Source organism: Protomyctophum parallelum (genome assembly GCF_964188405.1).
Source record: "Protomyctophum parallelum genome assembly, chromosome: 10".
NCBI lineage: Eukaryota > Metazoa > Chordata > Actinopteri > Myctophiformes > Myctophidae > Protomyctophum > Protomyctophum parallelum.
In genome coordinates this window covers 26,905,127-26,921,859 of record NC_139704.1, presented here as the reverse complement: position 1 = coordinate 26,921,859, position 16,733 = coordinate 26,905,127, and the positions used below count along the sequence as shown (strand labels likewise).

Genomic DNA, 16,733 nt, shown 5'->3' with positions numbered 1-16,733 from the left:
TGTTACCAATAAGAATCTGTATGATGGAACGCGAGATGACTGGAAGGGCCGATGGAGTGCTCGTCTGAGGACGACCTAGAGGGAGTGATCCCTGCTGTGACCGCTGGTCTGACCTTCATTGACCCCTGCTGTGACCCCCTCCTCACCTGCTTGTCCTTGTCCTTTGCCTTCCCGCTTCCCGCCACCCGGGAGGAAGTGACGTCACGGGGGATGACAGAGATCTGGTGCAGTGGCATGTTCATCCCAGCGGGATGCCACTAGGGCGGCGCTCTCTGCTCACACTGTGCACACTTCCTGGTCCATTGCTATAGCAACAGGCATGACGACGGACGGATGGGTCTGACGCCGCTACTCCTGGCCCCGCCCACCTGTGGAGGGGAGGAGAGAGAGAGAGAGAGAGAGAGAGAGAGGCGGGGTTAGATAACGGTTTCTCCGTGTTGGGTTTTGTAACTCCGAGAGTGTACACATGGAACAAAAAGATCTCCGTGGTTCCTAACCACTGGTACGTGTACCTGTGCTGGTACACGGGACGTGTCCCACTGGTACGTGTACCTGTGCTGGTACACGGGACGTGTCCCACTGGTACGTGTACCTGTGCTGGTACACGGGACGTGTCCCACTGGTACGTGTACCTGTGCTGGTACACGGGACGTGTCCCACTGGTACGTGTACCTGTGCTGGTACACGGGACGTGTCCCACTGGTACGCGAGAAGGGAATCCCAAGTTTTCCCGACCGTGAATCTATAACCGTGCGTCAACAGGCTCAGTGATATGATCAATGACAATGATATAACATTATGTTGTCATATAATAATATTAGCAAAAGGCCGATGCACACCTCAGAAGGCTAGTGACAGGTGCGTAGGGCAATAAAGCATACTTAAAAAGGTTATCTTTTAAAAACAAATAAGGGTCCCGCACACTGTCAGAAACTTGCCAGGAATGTTGCTCTTTATTGGACCAATAAAGAGCAACATTCCTGGCAAGTTTCTGACCGTCATATAATAATATAGCAGCAGGTCGCAAAATACTTTCGAATGTTTTCAGAATGTGTCAAAATCGTTCAAAAACAGCAGATCCACAAGCTCACAAAGTGTCACTAATCTAGTTTTGAATAGACAAAGTGTATAATGGGGCTTAACTGGTTGATGTTGGTTTTGTAATAAAGATTCCATAGATAGAGAGCTAGATTAGATAGAGAGCTAGATTAGATAGACAGACAGACAGACAGACAGACAGACAGACAGACAGACAGACAGACAGACAGACAGACAGACAGACAGACAGACAGACAGACAGACAGACAGACAGACAGACAGACAGACAGACAGACAGATAAAAGGTAAATGTACTTAGTTATATTCCACACCTGGATGTCTCATTCTAAAGATGACATCAAAAGAACAAGCCCTCAACACCTTCCTCAGTCTCAGATTTTTCATCCCAGGTGGTTGATTCAAGTCACCCTACTCCTTCACATCCCATCTGATTACACAACCCCAGATCTGGCCTTAGTGGCCTGGCAGAACGCACCTGAGAGAGTATCCTAACCTCTAATCCTAATCCTAACTCTCTCTGCGGACAGCCCCACGGTCCGATTCGGATTCTTCAACGACAATTATTTAGACAATTTGTATAGACCAAAGTTGGAACAAGAGAGATTAAACCACTTTGACTTCTAATCACGAGTTGATTACGTCATCATCGCAAAAAGGTCCATTGCTCCAGCGTGCAAAGGGTTATGGGAAATTGAGTCCCTATCGTTTACAATGGGGAAGCTGCCGGACGAGGAAGCCGTGCGCTGCCCGGTCTGTTGTTGTGATTGCCGCTATGGAATATTTTTCAACACTACAACAAGCGATTACACCATTTAAAAGTGGATTTCACTGACAAGCAACTCAGTGTGCGTGCGTGCGTGCGTGCGTGCGTGCGTGCGTGCGTAGTGGAGACAGTTACACAACAGAGATTATAAATAGAATGTGTTTATTTCTGCTAGAGCAGCCATCTGCATTGTCACTGACATCAATTACCCACATTAACCACTTGAACCCCAGCATCTGGGGGAGCATTAGCCCAAAAAATAGCAGATCTACAAGCTCCCAATGTATCGTCACAGTTGTAAGTCAACATAAAAGAGAACAGGGAGAGTGGCCAGAGAATGCCATTGACAATGAATGACCAGCTTCCAACGTCCAACCCTCAACATCCGGCTAATATACTGACTAATCCCTCCTCTAGTCTGTACGTGTCCAAAGTTCCAAACCATCTCAGTCTGGCCTCTCTGGCCTTATCTCCAAATTGAATTGGTAGCCTATAATAATGGTTAATTGGAAATCTGAAACTCTCCTTCACAGAGACACTGGCTGAATGAACTTTCATCATAATGTATACTTCAGAAAAGATACTGTGTACAATGTAAGGACAAAACTAGCTACTTATCATGTTCTCCAGTTTCGTTTTTCCCATTTGTTTTTTGTTTTTCAGTCTGTCTTGTGAAAAGTGATTCTGTAAAGTAATGATGATATTTGTGTGCATTGTCAATAAGCAAATCTTAAAAAAAAAAAAGAAGAGAACTAATTGGAGAGAAGAAAAATGGGTAAATAAAGTAATTGACTATTGTAAATCAAGCGTCACAGGCTTCAGTAACCAATTACCACTGTCTGTCTGTCTGTCTGTCTGTCTGTCTGTCTGTCTGTCTGTCCGTCCGACGGATGATCCTCGTCAGGAAGCCTCAGCATGACGGCGATCTAATTAACACACCTGATAATTAACCCATCCGTCTCCACTCTTAGTGACCTTAATGACTGCAGCTATCTGCATCGTCACGGCTATCAATTAACCACGTGAACGCTAGAGTGTCCCCATGCATTCCGGGGGCCAACATTCGCCACAATGTGCCGATCTACAAGCTCAGAGCGTGCCGCACCACGGCACGCTGTGAGCTTGTAGATCGGCTATTTCCCGTGAAGAGATTTGGTGCAGAGACAGAGAACGTGGGGGGGACTACACTCAGCAAATTTTTGCCAGTGCCTTACGTCTTCCTTAAACTGCTTTGGTCTTAGGTTCAATTCCCACTGTGGAGTTTGTATGTTCTCCCCGTGTCCCCTAGGGGACATGCAGTAATGCTGGTCTCTAAACTACCTCCTGATGGAGGGGAACGGAACTGGTCGGAATAACCTGTGTTCCTTCCAACCGGGGAAACTCTCCCCCGTCAGGTGAAAAGAAGCAGATTAAATGGTAAATGGTGCATTTATATAGCGCCTTTATCCAAGGCGCTTTACATAGATTGTGCATTACATTCACCCAGTCACACACACATTCATACACTGATGGCGTTGGAAACCATGCAAGGCACCAACCAGCACAGCAATTAGGGTTTCAGTGTCTTGCTCAAGGACACTTCGACACTAACTCGGTTACCGGTTACCATCCAGCCACTCTACCCCTGAGCCACTGCCAGATTGCACTCCTCATACATATAAGGAATAATGAGGTAATTCTGCTGCCCCCCCCCAGGTTGGCAGAGGAAGTCAAGCGCCCAGGATTACATTAGATAATCGACACTGGGTGGAAAAATCGTGGGATAAAAATAAATAGACAATCTACAAGCTCACCATGTGTCGATGTAGCTCGGCTAGTAGCATGGATGAAAATAGAACCCATAGGGTTTAACCCATTAAGACCTGAGTGCAGACTCTACAAATGCCTTCTAAACCAGTATAGGTCTTTGACACTTTTTTGTGCCAAAGACCCCCAAACTAATATACAGTATATACGTATATTTGGCCACGGTCCCACATCTGAAAATGTGTTGTGCCAGGGATCCCCCCGATGGCCAACTGACAATGCTGGCAATCGTGCTTTCACATCAGGAAAGTATAGAGAAGTGTAGATTTCAGCAAGATAATAAACAGTAAACACTGACTATAATGTACATGCAAGCCTCTGTACATTTGCACCAACTAGCACATCTATGAGAATAATGAGATGTTCCGAATCACAATCAGTTTTATTGTCACATCAGGTCACATGTTTAGATGAAAACGCTGATTTGTTCAGACACATATGACGTAAATTCTCCTTTCATTGTCTATGGCAAATGTGACCCGTGTTGTGACGAAAAGCTGTATAGGAGGGGCTAGAAAAGGAGAGAAGGAGAAGCAAGAAGCAAAAGAAGACCAAGATATCCATATAATCAGTACGATATGACCTCGAGTATTCATTCTAGGCTTGACGTTGAAGGTGAAAACAGCTTATGGGAACTGGAAAACAAAAACATGACACTTTATCTGACACCTCCTTCATCTCTCACAGTGCGGAGCAGAAATACACACACAGGAAGCACATGTCCTGTTTTTAGCTCGTTCAGATTCTGCACCATATCTCACAGGCTGACACACACAGGTCCTTCTCTCCAGGTTCAGATATGCACCATATGTGACTAAATTTGACTGCCATTGGATTTTTTTGAATTTTCATTTATTCATGTCATGTGAAATCAGGGAATCATAGCTTCAAATTGACATATTGGTTTTGGAGATATGGCTTATAGAGTAATGTCTTGCAGAAAACAGAGAGTTGAGAAAACAGGCTTGAAAGGTTCACTTCTGTGGTCTCTAACATTACACCTAGCTGCCTACATGTTGCTTAATGTAAGTCGCTCTGGATTAAGAGCGTCTGCTAAATGCCTAAATTGTAAATAGTTTAAGCATTTATTTCATATTTACATGTCAATTTCAGCTCTGACACTTATTTCAGACATGCTCTAGTATGTGAAGAGTCTGCCGGTGCTATTAACTCTGGTGAAAAGCTGGAGTTTGCGCGATGGCAGGCTCTCAGTCAAATCAGGTCACATATTTCACAGGCTGACACACAGGTCGTTGTCTCTCCATGTTCAGATTCTGCACCATATTTCACAGGCTGACACACATAGGTCGTCTCTCCAGGAGGTCAGCCCATTCCGTCAGCCATCCATAACCACCTTTCAGGCTTAATGTCAACTTGTGGACCTTCACAGGTGGATTATAAAACAACCGGCCCCGGGGCACAGACTTGTAAAAAGCAGGCGGCAGGTATACAGCGGCATGCACCGAAATAACTATTTTCAACTGCAACTGCACAGCGCATGCATAGGCGGCCACACATAGAACGCCAACAACACCATACTGACACATTTGCATCTCAACAGCATATGAGTGAGTGAGTGAGTGAGTGAGTGAGTGAGTGAGTGAGTGAGTGAGTTAGAGATAGAGATAGAGATAGAGATAGAGATAGAGATAGAGAGAGATAGATAGATAGACATCCATGGAGGCATCCTGTCCATTCTGCCCCTGCCGGTGTCCCAACAGGACAAGAGGGAGTCGTGAGGCCAGATACTCAAACAGGCAGAAGATCTACAAATTATGTACTGATAAAAACCTTACATTACTGCCTGGACACATATCCTACACAAGCTGCTTCCGGGGGATTGGTGGCATTTCCATAAAGCGCTTTAGTACACTTTAGGTCCACTTTAGGTCCACATTGGCCATATGTGGGCAAAGCCAAATGCCTTTCATTTAAGCTATACCGACATTTCTACACAGTAAAACATAATGATCCATTTGGGTTTATATAGAGGGAAATACAATAGGACAGTGCTGCTCAACCCGCGGCCCGTGGGCCACATGCAGACCCTGCTTAACAGTACTGTCGATTTCCTCTTGCGAGAGAGAACACACTTAGAAAACAAACAAAATACCAAGCTTATGTACATGAGCTATTTTCATTTTTCACAATTTACAAATATGAAATGAAAGTGAAGGTGAAAAAGGTCAAGTGTGTCTGTGGAATTCATGAATGAAAAGTAAAGTATTAACAAGAACCGGTGACTAAATAACTATACATTGGGTTCACAGGTTTTTTTGTCCCATTTCCTGAAAAGTATAGCGGTTTGGGACGTACAAGGTTGTTCTACCCTACAGCGACAGCCGTGTACACCATTGGTTTTCAACCTTCAAGGCCCACTATTCAATTCAATTATCTATAGCCTCTAAAGACCTAAAACTAAAGAATATTTTGTTGTCGTTGGAACTTGGATAAGATTTTGTCCACAATTCCATGCTGTATTGATGTGGTTACCATTAGGAGAGAGAACAGGAAAATGTTGATCAAAAATAACAATTCTTCTACATTCTCTAATTGTGTAGACTTCTTGTAAATCAACTTATGTTATGCAGATATTTAACAATAATTGTAACTCTTGAGAGCGTAAAATGAAACCAAACCATTTGGTTTCATTTTACGCTCTCAAGAGTTAAAGATCTATAAAGGTCCATTTGGTGACCAACTCTCCATCAATTAGCTGGGGACCATCTGAAACCCTCTGAAGGACCACTGGTGGTCCCCGGACCACTGATTAAAAACCACTGAGGGGAAACGGCAAGGACTAAATTGGGGAGGGAAAAAAAGGAAGGTTAAAGAAAAAAATTAAAAATAATTTGGTCAGGTCAGGTGAGGTCTGATTCAATTTCCTCCTGCGAGAGAGAGGACACTTACAAAACAAACAAAATAGAAAATGTGAAAGATAAGTGCAAAAGTTGAAGTTAGTTTAAGTTCAGGAGGGCAGACGGTGACTCATTTCAAAACTATTCTGTAGGCAAACAAGTGCGCACACACACACAAGCGCACGCACGCACGAGCACACGGCCGCTGAGCACCAAAACCTATGATTACTTTTCAGTTGGTTTACCTTCTCACACATTGCTCAGTGGAGAATATATTAACATGACAATTCTCCTAAACTCATTGTCCTTTTGAGTGTCTGATTGCAGTGAGATTATGATCCTTACTCGCTTCCCGTCTATTCTCCTTCACACACAGACTTAATCACAAAGAGCATCTCTTAAAATTGGACTTCATTTCTTCCTTGGACAAGAAACCTCGCATCTCCATAATCTTCTTTTTTTTTGAGCTGTGCCTTGCTCTGCTCCATTACGGAGCTATGTGTGTCCGTATGTCTGTCTCTGTATGTCTGAGCATGGAAAGCTGCAACACCTAAAGTGGCCAGTAGAGTACAGCACAGAGTAAAGTGGCACAAAGTACATGTACGAGCCCTAGGCCGTTCCTGGGGCTGTGGATGTTCCGGGGACCCCTACATGGTAACTGCAGCTCGCCGGTACCGGTCCGGCCCCCTGGGCGCGTTCCTGGGGGTCTGGAATGTTCCAGGAACCCCCGCACAGTACAGAGCACAGTAGAATACAGTAACTATAACAATAAATGTATAGTTTTTTGTTTTTTTTTTTTAAGATATTTTTTTGCGGCTTACGCCTTTTATTGATTTTTGAAGGGACAGACAGTAGGCTGACAGGAAACGGGAGAGAGATGGGGGATGACATGCAGTAAAGGCCGTGTCGGGTCCGGGAGTCGAACCCGCGGCACACTGCGACTGGATTACCAGTCCGGTGCCCAGACCGTTACGCTACGGCCTGGGCCAATAAATGTATAGTTGCACCGCTCAGTTCACACAGGTGTGATTTTTTATGAATGCCTTCGGAAAAGGAGCAAAAATAGCAGATCTACAAGCTCACAACGTGTTGCGTCTGACACGTCGTGAGGTGCTGTAGGTCTGCTATTTTCGCTTTTAGTCAAACTTAACAAGTATTCAACCAATGAAATGACTAAACAGGTAAACTACAGAGGAAAACACAGGTTATTTTATTTCCCCATTTTCTGAAAAGTAACATACACGGTTTCCAGCAGACAGCCCTTGATGCAGACTTAATGAAAAAGCATCTCTGATTAAATTGGAAGTAAAGTTCATTGCATCTTGTAGAATGCTCCCGTCAACCCTCGCCTTTTTATTGCATTTTAATGAGCCTCCATTGTGGATCTGATTAAATTTGAAGGTTTGAAAATGGAGTGTTGGATAAACAAACAGTTACTGTTGTGTCGGATCAGGGTGACCAACAGAGCAGTTTGAGTGCTGTACTTCATTTTGATTCATTTTGATTCTATACCTGCACTAGATGCGCCCAGACCTCTGTTTATGCTATGGTGTCTCATGTCTGTTGTTGTCCTGTATCGTTTGTATGTTTTAAACCACTACTCTTGCTGTAAACCTAATTGCCCTTCTGGGACATTAATAAAGACCTTGAACCTTGTCACAGTACAGTACAAATTATATTAGAGAATAATAAATAATTTGTAATTCATAATACATTTGTCTGATACACCCCAGGGGCGAAAAGGAGCAGGAAGAAGTATACATTCTTAGAAATACCTGCCCCCTTTTCACGTACTCTACACTTGAGCTTGAATTCTTTTGGATAATTCTGACTTGCACTCTGAAATTACAAAAGGAAATATTGTACTTTGGACTCCACCACATTTCTAGGAGGCACAAAAAGTACATTATGAATTAACCACAAACAAGCCACATTCAACTGCTCATTATCATAAGTAACTATGGAATGGATTAACGTGACGGCACAGTTCGCCCCAATCCGAAATCCAGTTGTTCAATTAAGCATGTAGACATATGAATGCAAACGTAAGTTTACATTTTAAACATATACCGGTATGTATGTATGTATGTATGTATGTATATATATATATAATCTGTCCTGACTGAATGGTATATCTTTCATATAAATCAGTCCTCACTATAATGTTCATTATAAGATGACACCGTTTCTGTCTACTCACTCTGTCTCTCATTGGTGTGCGGGGGACAGTTCAGTTTCAGAAGCCTACACACCAATATTAAAAAGCAGCAAACGTCCCATTCATTACAATATAATATAATAGTCATTCTTTAAAAAAAAAGGCTAACCGATTTGCACAATTGCATCTTAAGAGCGGAACAACTCTTATGCTACAGGTACAAGGGAGCCAGGCAAAGCAGAAATGATGAGTGGGAGTGAAACTTAATGCTGCGTATCGTTCGGGGGGAAGACTAAAGCACTTCCATCCGTCATCATAACACTAGTTTATCTCTTCTTCGCCTCGCCTGCTAACTCTTCCGTTTGAATTTCAGCCACTGCTTTCCAGAGCTCAACACGCCTCACTGACAGCTTCACCATCCATGTCATGAAAACAACAACTTAAAGGCGTAGTGAAATGAAAAAAAGTTGAAAATAGTTGAAAATAGTTTTTCACACTTTTAGACCATGGGCAACCTAACAATCCATAAAAATAGTCCATAAAAATATCCATAAAAGTCCATAAAAATATTTTTTAGTGGTGCAACCACTCCAAGGAACAGCAATGTCCGTGTTCACCTATGTGTTGGTTCACCTATGTATGTGACGTTAATGAGCACCAGTATGAGGAGCACCAGTAGGGGCGCTGTTGTGCCAGAAACACTGTTGCTTGCTATTGCTAATGAGAGATAGAGAGAGATAGAGAGAAATGAGGGGGGGGGGGGGGGAGTTGCACCACTCAGTTCACACAGGTGTGATTTTTTATTTACTTCCTGAAAACGAAAACCGCCGCGCGTGATGACGTGTAGAGATACACATCAATAAAAGCCAATGAAAATGAAGCTCACCAGTTTGATTCCCATGCTTCTTGTCCTCCTCCACACAGCTGGTTTTGATTAAAGAACTACTCCGTTTTTTATCTCATTCAAGATGACATCCAGACAGTGTATTACTTGTTTTAAACTTAATCATCACGCTAAAATATGTATATAGGTTGTGTATAGGTTAGAAATAATCAGCTGAATTGTCTCCCTGTCACTTTGTTTACAAACAAAATTCACGTGCAGGAAGTCACAAGCTTTGGGTCCGCAGTTCAAGTATGATTATTTTTGGTCGGTCGCAAAGATTTGAGTTAAAAACGTTTGCTCTGAAAGAACACATATTCCAAATTTGTGCCACATTTTCACGTTTATTCAAACCGCCTCCTCCCTTTGGTGTGGCACTGTGGTTTGGGCTTTACAGACAGACAAGTGTTGTTTTCGTCGACTAATAAAACTATGAGGAAAGATAAGCTATGCTGACTATAAAAATCACACCTGTGTGAAGCGAGTGGTGCAACTTTCTCTCTCTCTCTCTCTCTCTCTCTCTCTCTCTCTCTCTCTCTCTCTCTCTCCCCCTCCCCCTCCCCCTCTCCCTCTCTCTCCCCCTCCCCCTCCCCCTCTCCCTCTCCCTCTCCCTCTCCCTCTCCCTCCCTCTCTCTCTCTCTCTCTCTCCCTCTCCCCCCCCCCCCCCCTCAGATTAGCTTTATTATGGATATCAATGAACCTAGACAGTCACAAGTTGGATTTGCGTCCAGCAGGTGGCAGCCATGTCACATACTTCTCTCGTTCCAATTTCATGCATGCGCACACCACTCGTGCTCTTGACTGATACACACATGATACACACGGACATTCCTGGTTGTAGGAGTGGTTGCACCACTCAAAAATATGACTAAATATACTGACAATTTTGTCAACAAATAAAAACTAGACTAAAATGTTAGGAAGGGACTAGTGGACAAGAGATCCAGTATGAGTCATTTTACACTTGGTTGCATGATGAAAATAGCCGATCTACAAGCTGTGACGTGTTGTGGGCTTGAAGATCGGCTATTTTCAGCAAGTGAAAAAAAAATCATTACGACGGCATAAAGGCCCACCAAAATACATTTTGTACGACTAAATCAACTGTAGATTTAGTCAACCAAAATCGTATGATATTTAGTTGACTAAAACTAGACTAACACTAAAACATTCCGGGTGACTAAAATGTGATGCAACTATTCAAAAGAGTAAATGTGCTGCCAAAAACAACACTGCAGACAGACAGACACGTTCCAATTCCTCACATGCCTGCCTACTCACTCCACTCACTGACTACTCCTGCATGTCATGCTGTACATTAGACGCTGTATATGACCTGTTCGACATGGATTCTCCCACACCACGCACCAACAAACAGCACGGTTGTATAAATAAAGATCAACCCATTATTCAATGTGTTGCTTCAGTAGCTTTGATCACTGTATGTTATTCAGAATGATGTATGCACTTCAGTGTCTCTGCAGTTTAGTCAAGAGGGACACTTTCACTCTCAAACCGTTCCAACACACGCATGCAGGCATGTTCATGTTTACATTTTAGGACGTGAGCACGCAGAACAACATTTTGTCATGGCTCTAGTCTAAAACAGCAAACCTTTTTGGCCATGCACCCGCTGTTACCTCCTGACCTAGCTGACGCACCCCCCCACATGGAAATGTGCATATGCTATATAGTGACATACATTTCCTATTTATCCACATATATGCACATACATGAACCTGAATATGTGCTGTGTCGCAGACTTCAATGGGATGTTTTAGAGTCTAAAACAGCGGATGAGAACAGGCTGTATGTACGCTGGTTGTACACACTTGTTCTCCGGTCTCAGCTCCTCCAAAAGCACATCTCCGTTTTGGAAACAAACTATTTCTGGGTCAAGCTGGAGGACCGAGTGTGGAGTAAGCAGAGATTTGGGCATTGGAATTTGTCTTGGCTCAGAATGGCACATCCTCAAAGGTCTTTTTATGGACTTTAAAACTGGGACAAGCACTAACTTGCTCGGCCATTCACGGTTTGCTTCTCAATGTACTATTAAAAGAGTATAATCCAATTAAATTACATTTTATTAAAGTGTCAAATCACAACGAGTAAAGTTGTCACTTTAACACATGGAGCAGAGAACAACATTGTCCCAAGCAAGCAACTTTTGCGACTGTGGCAACGAAAACTCCCCCATACTGGAAGAAAGACATCTGCCTCTACCGTGTCGGTGGGGCGAGGGGTTACAGAGAGAGAGAGATGAGGAGAGATACAAGCAAATATTTAGCCTATGGATATAACTATGATAACAGGTTCCGTCCATCCGACGTGTCCACACGTCCTGGAATCCAACAGACGGGTTGCAATGACGTGTGTAAACGTCATAGCGCATCTTCAATGATATCAGAGTGGGACTCTAAGGCCACCGAACGCTCTTCGTTCATATTAGCGTCCCGTTCACTTCCCTGTTAGCGCGACAGAAAGAATGCATCGTCTCTGCTAATCCAGGACGCTCTCCGTGGTTTTGATACTAAGCGCTTCATTTCTGACTTCTCATCCGCCTCTCGTTCAAAATATGAACACTTTGGACTATTTAGCATATAAATGGAAACGAGAGTTATCCGTTTTTATTCCAGATCGTTTCCGGCGGCGGGGGGGGGGGGGGTTCAGAGTAAAAGCGGCCATGTCTTCCCCGGCACCCCAGAGCTCATAATAATTGTGTTAAAAGCAATTCCAGCATGTTAAACTCTGAGATCCAGAGTTTAACATGTGGTAAAAAATGTACGTGGTAAAAAATGTAATGCATGTCCTGTCTTATACATCATGCACGTTACAGCCTTGGACAGACACACTTAGGAGGAAGACATAGAGTCCGCAACACTGACTCAGCTCTACTGGTTTATTGATTCAACGTTTCGATCACTGGGATCTTCTTCAATAAACCAGTGGAGCTGAGTTTTTCCTACCAGTGTTGCAGACTCAATTTCTTCCTCTTGTACTGCCATTCGTCCAGCACCTGGGCCTGTGCATGCTCTACACCTTTGACAGACATCAAGGCCTTTTATGTTTTTTCATGAAGACCTCTACTTCATCATACAAGAGTGGTAGTGAAAATAGTCTGCTATTTTACAAGCTACAAGTTCAAAATTGTGAACTTGTAGATCATCTATTTTCACTAGTATTTCCCATTCCCATACGTTTTACAAGCAAGCGGTTTTGGACATGCAAGGTTTCCAACATTCCGTCCGACAGCAGCACAATTCTTCTTTTTTTTTTACTAATCATTAACGAACCAGGCGTTCTCCTTATGCACACATAAAGCTTCGTTAGCATTCCAACGTTCTAAAGGAGGACGACCATAAAGGGAAGTGTCAAGATAAACGGCTCTCTGACAGGATAAACACTGCTGCTGCTGCTGCTGCCGCTGCTGCTAGCCTCAAGCCAACGTGGAACAAAGATATAATTTAGTGAATGACAAATAGAGCCTGCGCACACACACACACACACACACACACACACACACACACACACACACACACACACACACACACACACTTTCCTTCCTTCCTTTCTTCCTTCCACAGGCTATTGAGGGTTCCACTGGTTACACATGTCTGACAAAACATGATTTCAACAGAAGTGTACTGTAAATAAAATATCATACAGGAACCCCTTTTGGGGTTTTTACCTTTCAAGAGGAGAACCTATTCCCGGGTTCTTGTTGCTGCGTATAGTATAGGCCTATAGCAACACCATTTCTGTGTCATTTGAGTTTTTCAGAAAAGCTGTCAAACAAGTCAATGAAGCCATCTATGATTTTATTTTCATTCAAAAAAAGCTGAAGACCCCTGACTGTGCAGCCTTAGACGATTTGAGTGGCACAATGAATCGCATTAAACAGTGACTGCAATGATGCTGAGTCAGCGAGACAACAGATCTTCGGAGGTACAATCATTACCCTTATGTGCAACAACTCCCAAAACAAATTACATAACACACATAACACGGCGCGGCTGGCCTGCCCTGGCAGCCCTGGCTGTTGCCACATTCCGCGGGAGGAACGAGCAAACAGGTCTATGAAAACACACCCGAAATAGACGACTATAGGGCAGGTCAAACTTTATTGTCTAATCATTGTTGTCTTTAGAGCTGAAAGGTTTTCGTGTCAAGGACCCACAGATTAATATACTGTATATTATTGGGCAGCAGCGCGACGCGTTGTGAGCTTGTAGATTGGCTATTTTCAGCAAGGATAAAAACAGTCATTATGACGGCATTGAGGCCTGCCAAAATCTCATGACATTTAGTCGACTAAACAAATGTGCTGCCAAAAACAACACTGCATACAAGACATGCGTTTTAAAATGTTTCAAAAACATTCCAGATTTAAAGATGTTTTTGAAACCAATTGATTGAAACTGAAGCAAGCCCAAATATAGGCAACCAACTACACCTTAGAAACAAGCCCTAACCTAAACCCTCTAATTCAGAAATGTACAGCGGTACAAATGGGGGCAGCGGTGGCTGAACGGTTTGCGGAGCGGTCTTGATATCGGAAGGTCGCTAGTTCGTATCCCCGGACCGGCACGTTAAAATGACCACCGCTGAAGTGCCCTTGAACAAGGCATTGAACCCCTACCATGAAATGTTCTATGAGCAGGGCCTGGCTGTAAACAAGTTCTTGAGCTTAGTCACCCTGGGTAAACATAGTAACTTTCTTTCTTTACATGCGACTGTCCAGAAAATGAAACAAGCCCAAAGTGGCTTATAATAAGCAGACTTGGCAACGCTGCCCTGGCAGTCATGGTGGAATGTGGCGGTTCATGCAAGTTCAGAGCTAAGGGCAGCCAGGCTACACTCACTATCTTTACTAGGGTCAGAGCTAAGGGCAGCCAGGCTACACTCGTCACTATCTTTACTAGGGTCAGAGCTAAGGGCAGCCAGGCTACACTCACTATCTCTATAAGGGTCAGAGCTAAGGGCAGCCAGGCTACACTCACTATCTTTACTAGGGTCAGAGCTAAGGTCAGCCAGGCTAAACTCACTATCTCTATAAGGGTCAGAGCTAAAGGCAGCCAGGCTACACTCACTATCTCTACTAGGGTCAGAGCTAAGGTCAGCCAGGCTAAACTCACTATCTCTACTAGATACTACTCTCTACTCTCCTGGAGGGCGGAGTGAGAGTCAGCCGGGCAAACACGCATCCACCGTTACATCCATGACCCCGGGAGGCGGCCATTGAAGGAGAGGAACTGCCACACCGGCAATGAATGGACCCTGCTGACCCGCCTGCAGACTGGGGTCGGACGTTTCAAAACATCCATGACGAAGTGGGACCTGACGGACGGAGCAGCGTGCGAGTGTGGGGAGCCGGTCAGCAGACCGCTGAGCAGTGACCACATAATCACCACCTGTCCCCTGTATAAACCGGCCTATTTGATGTGGGACCTGAGACGAGGGCGTGGCTGCACGCTACTGAGCTGGATATCTGATGATGACACACGAAAGAAAGAAGAAAGAAGAAAGATCTCTGCTAGGTTCAGAGCTCATGCAGGGCATCCAGGCGAAACTGCACGGCGGGCCGGTACTGTGGTCGCTTTAAACGACATGCAACTACTCGCAACAGTTTGATTGCAAGTAGTTGCATGGCGAATCATTGGTGTGGTATGGGCTTAGGATTTGAAAACCAAAGTTGCACAGGGCACATATGACAAATGACTTAAAGAAACGACTGACTTATTGAATCATTTCATACTTAACTTGCAGAAATAGCCAATCTACAAGCTCACATTGTGAGCCTGTAGATCTGCTTGTAAAAGTAAGTAGCCTTGCCGAGCCATGAGTCCCATTGGGCAGGAGCCTATCTCCTGTTTTTGTAGCGTGAGGCAGCTCGATGTACAAGTATACCCCCTGGACATGACGCTAGTATGTCGCAGGGACTTACCCCCAGTGCCAAGCAGGGAGACACTGAGTCCCATTTTTTAGAGTCTTTGGTATGACCTGGCCGGGGATCGAACCCCGACCTCCCAGTCTCAGGGCAGACACTCTAACCACAAGGCCACTGAGCTGATAGATCTGCTTGTAGAACACACTATTTTTCCTGAAAAATACACATGACGGGAGTTGTAAGAAAAAAATATTTCACCCGCTGTCTCACACCTGTAAATCTGTGTGGTGATAATGAAGCTGATATTGAATTAGGCATAAACATAGCTTTTCAGCACATACGGTATGTGTGTTATTTTCAAAACAATTAATTACAGTACAAAATTAAAGCCTTACAAGATTCAGGTCTAAATGAGATAAAGTGAGTTATAATCGACACTGCAGCAACAATGAGGAAATAGCTTTATATTAACAATGAGGAAGTGAATAAATGGACTAAGTAGGGGTCTGTGACCCACAAATGGGTCCCGACTCAGTGTTTGGGAAACACTGCTCTATAGGGCGCCCCCCTGAGCTCTTGGGCCCTGCCTGGACCGACCGACCGACCGACCGACCGACCGACCGACCGACCGACCGACCGACCACACACACACACACACACATTGCAGTAGGGCTTTAAGCAACTAGTCGACAATTCAACTAGTCGACTATTGATGAGCATGGCAGCTTCCCGCTAAATTCCAATAGCAGCCGAGCCAACTGTACTGCAGCACAGGACGTGTGCTGCTGAATCACAACGGCTATAGCTGCACATATTCAATCACACGCGACATGTTTTTTACAGGCTAAAAATAATTTGGCATTCTGCTCGCCTAACGAGTTTAGAGTCATCAGATGCTGCCGATTGGTCCCCTGGCCCTGATTGGTTCCCCTGGCCTGCATGGCGCTGTGCCTGTATAGACCACATGATTGGTCATTTTCTCCAAGACTCTGTCAGTGGTGTTTAAAAACTCTGTCCCTCATCCACCACTACCATTTACGGGATCTGTGTTCACTATAATGTTTTATCCCACGATTTTGTAAGTGTAACCCATTTTTTTCACCCAGTGTCAATTATCTAATGTAATCCTGGGCGCTACACTTCCTCTGCCAACCTGGAGAGAGCAGTGGACTGACCTCATGCTTCCTTCGATGCATGAGGAGTCCAAGCCGGGAGTTTCCCCGGCCGGACGTAGCGCGTGGAAGGAACACGTTATTCCGACCAGTTCTTTTCCCCTCCATCAGGCCAGGTTGGCCAGGGGGAGGTAGTTTAGAGACCAG

The 16,733-nt window shown here is 44.3% G+C and overlaps 1 protein-coding gene across 1 annotated transcript in view; it reads right to left on the bottom strand.

The window, feature by feature from the left end:
- The window catches only part of marchf8 (membrane-associated ring finger (C3HC4) 8), a 115,596-nt gene that overhangs the window by 89,418 nt on the left and 9,445 nt on the right, over positions 1–16,733 (bottom strand). Inside the window, exon 2 of the mRNA XM_083775590.1 lies at positions 147–368. Within this exon, the coding sequence (XP_083631716.1) occupies positions 147–242 (96 nt within the window). The 5' untranslated portion in view covers positions 243–368. The remainder of the gene's footprint in view (positions 1–146; positions 369–16,733) is intronic.